Genomic DNA, 2,410 nt, shown 5'->3' on the forward strand with positions numbered 1-2,410 from the left:
TCAGACATCGTTGTAGGAACAACCCTAGTCAATATGTATGGCAAGTGTCATAGCCTAGACGATGCGAGGGTAGTGTTCCTAAAGATGCCACACCAGGATTTGGTCTCCTAGAGTGCCATGATCGCTGCTTGTGCCCAGAATGGGCATGGCAATCAGGCCGATGGCTTCAAACCAAACAAGGTCACCTTCATCTGCGTTGTGGATGCCTGTACTGGTACCGCATCCCTAAGCGAGGGTCATTTGATCCATGCTAATGGTGCTGGCAACGGATGGGAGTTGGGTGCCATTGTGGGGAATGCCCTCATAAATATGTATGGGAAGTGTGGGAGCCTAGCTGATGCGAGGGCAGTGTTTTCAGAGATGCCACAGCGGGATGTGGTCTCTTGGAGCTCCACGATCGCAGTGTGTGCTCAGAATGGTCATGGCAAGGAGGCCCTACAACTATTTGGTTAAATGCAGACCGAACACTTTAGGCTAGACAAGATCACCATCATCTCTGTTGTGGATGCGTGTGCAAGTGTAGAAGCCCTAGATGAGGGTCTAGTGGTCCATGCTGCCGTTACTGGCAACGGATGGGAGACGGATGTTGTTGTAGGGACAGCGTTTGTAAATCTGTATGGCAAGTGTGAAAGGCTAGATGATGCAAGGGAAGTGTTTGCAAAGATGCCACAGCGGAATGTGGTTTCATGGAGTGCCATGATTGCTGCGTGCGCCCAAAATGGACATCGCAAAGAGGCATTGCAACTGTTTGGTCAGATGCAAGCCGAAGGCTTTAAACTTGACAATGTCATGTTTATATGTGTGGTAGATGCGTGTGCCAGTGTGGTAGCCCTAGAAGAAGGCTGAGAAATCCATTCTACTATTACTGGAAATGGATGGCAATCTAATGTTTTTGTGGGGAATGCTCTCATAAATATGTATGGCAAGTGTGGGAGCCTAAATGATGCCAGGGCAATGTTTGCAGAGATGCCACAGCGGGGAGTGGTCTCTTGGAGTGCCATGATATCTGCATGTGCACAGAATGGGCATGGCAAGGAGGCCCTACAACTGTTTGGTCAAATGCAGATTGAAGGCTTTGAGCTAGACACAATCACCTGCATAAGTGTTGTAGATGGTGTTTTTGAGTTAGAGCCAAAAAATGCTGCACCATATCTACTACTAGCAAACACCCATGCTAAGTTAGGCTTGCCAGATGAGTTAGTGAAGTTGGGACGAAATTATTGATTGAGGTGAACAATATAGTTCATGAATTTGCTAACATTACATCCTTGATTAGAAGACATGCGAGATTAAGAAAATAAAGGCCGGATATGTGCTTGACACACATGCAGTGCCTCCCAATGTGGATGAAAAGTAGAAGGGAGACATGCTTTGCTACCATAGCTACAGGATGGCTGCACTATGTTGTGTTTTAGAGGATTGGGCATGTTCCTAGATTCATCTATATATATATATATATATATATATATGATTGATAATGGTTCGAGGACAGTGCCATGTCAGAGCGCTGTGGTGAATGATATGGAGACAAATCACATCTTTAATTGAAGAAATATCACGTCTAGACACATGAACAAGCCTAGAAATGTGCTCGACAAACCTACAGTGTTTCATGATGTGGATGTAAAAGAGAATGAAGACGCGTCATGCTACCATAGCTAGAAGTTGGCATGAGAAAGGCAATGATTCATAACAGTGTGAAGAAAGTGCAAATGAATTATACGGTTCATGAATTTCTTCTTAGAGAGACACCACATCCTGAACTGGAAGATATAGGGGGTTTAGATACATGGTGCTGGATATGTGCTTGACACTTGCTGTGCTCATGATGTGGATGAAAGAAAGAGAGAGGACATACTTTGCTACCAGGCCATCGCTTTTGGGCCCCCGTCCCATTATTCATATCCCCCCAAGAACATTTGGGTTTACGTTGACTCGCATTCTGTTGCTGCAAAATTCACCTCTGATACTAATCCACATTTTAGTGAACTTTTCAACATGTGCATTGCCATGCTGATTTCCTGGACAGGAACTTCGCGGGGAGGGTTGTGGCCAGTTGGGAGTTTGTGTGTGTGTTTTCAGCCGTAGTTGCTCATGTGGGGGTGCATCCCCTTTCTACTCATGAAAACATGCGTGGACACAACGGGACAACCGTTATGGGCAGAAGAGGCGTGGCAAGAGGAGGAGAATGAGGTTGTAGGATGGGCAAAGGAGCAGCCTGCCTGTTGTGGAACATGCGTAGAAAAGAGAAGATTGCTTCAAGGAGGGAGAGAAGAGATACCCGAGCTAGATCCTCACATTGCATCCCCTGCACCAGTTCTTTTTTTACATTGCTATGTTGTGTAAAGTGAGAGGGTTACAAGGGCCCTGTAATTGTAGGAAAATGTGAATTATGAACATAGGGATTAAA

At 45.6% G+C, this 2,410-nt stretch overlaps 1 protein-coding gene across 1 annotated transcript in view; it reads left to right on the forward strand.

Moving 5' to 3' along the window:
- LOC147904916 (pentatricopeptide repeat-containing protein At4g37170-like) overlaps window positions 1–846 on the forward strand; it is a 2,885-nt gene extending 2,039 nt beyond the window's left edge. Inside the window, exons 2-4 of the mRNA XM_087392751.1 lie at window positions 1–12; window positions 139–378; window positions 460–846. The exon at window positions 1–12 is cut by the window's left edge and continues 503 nt beyond it. Of these exons, the coding sequence (XP_087248877.1) occupies window positions 1–12; window positions 139–378; window positions 460–846 (639 nt within the window). The remainder of the gene's footprint in view (window positions 13–138; window positions 379–459) is intronic.
- The last annotated feature ends 1,564 nt before the right edge of the window (window positions 847–2,410 follow it).

The sequence above is a fragment of the Dipteris shenzhenensis genome, chromosome 2, assembly GCF_047967505.1.
Source record: "Dipteris shenzhenensis isolate YYH24624 ecotype China chromosome 2, Dip_SZ_1.0, whole genome shotgun sequence".
In the NCBI taxonomy this organism is placed as follows: domain Eukaryota; kingdom Viridiplantae; phylum Streptophyta; class Polypodiopsida; order Gleicheniales; family Dipteridaceae; genus Dipteris; species Dipteris shenzhenensis.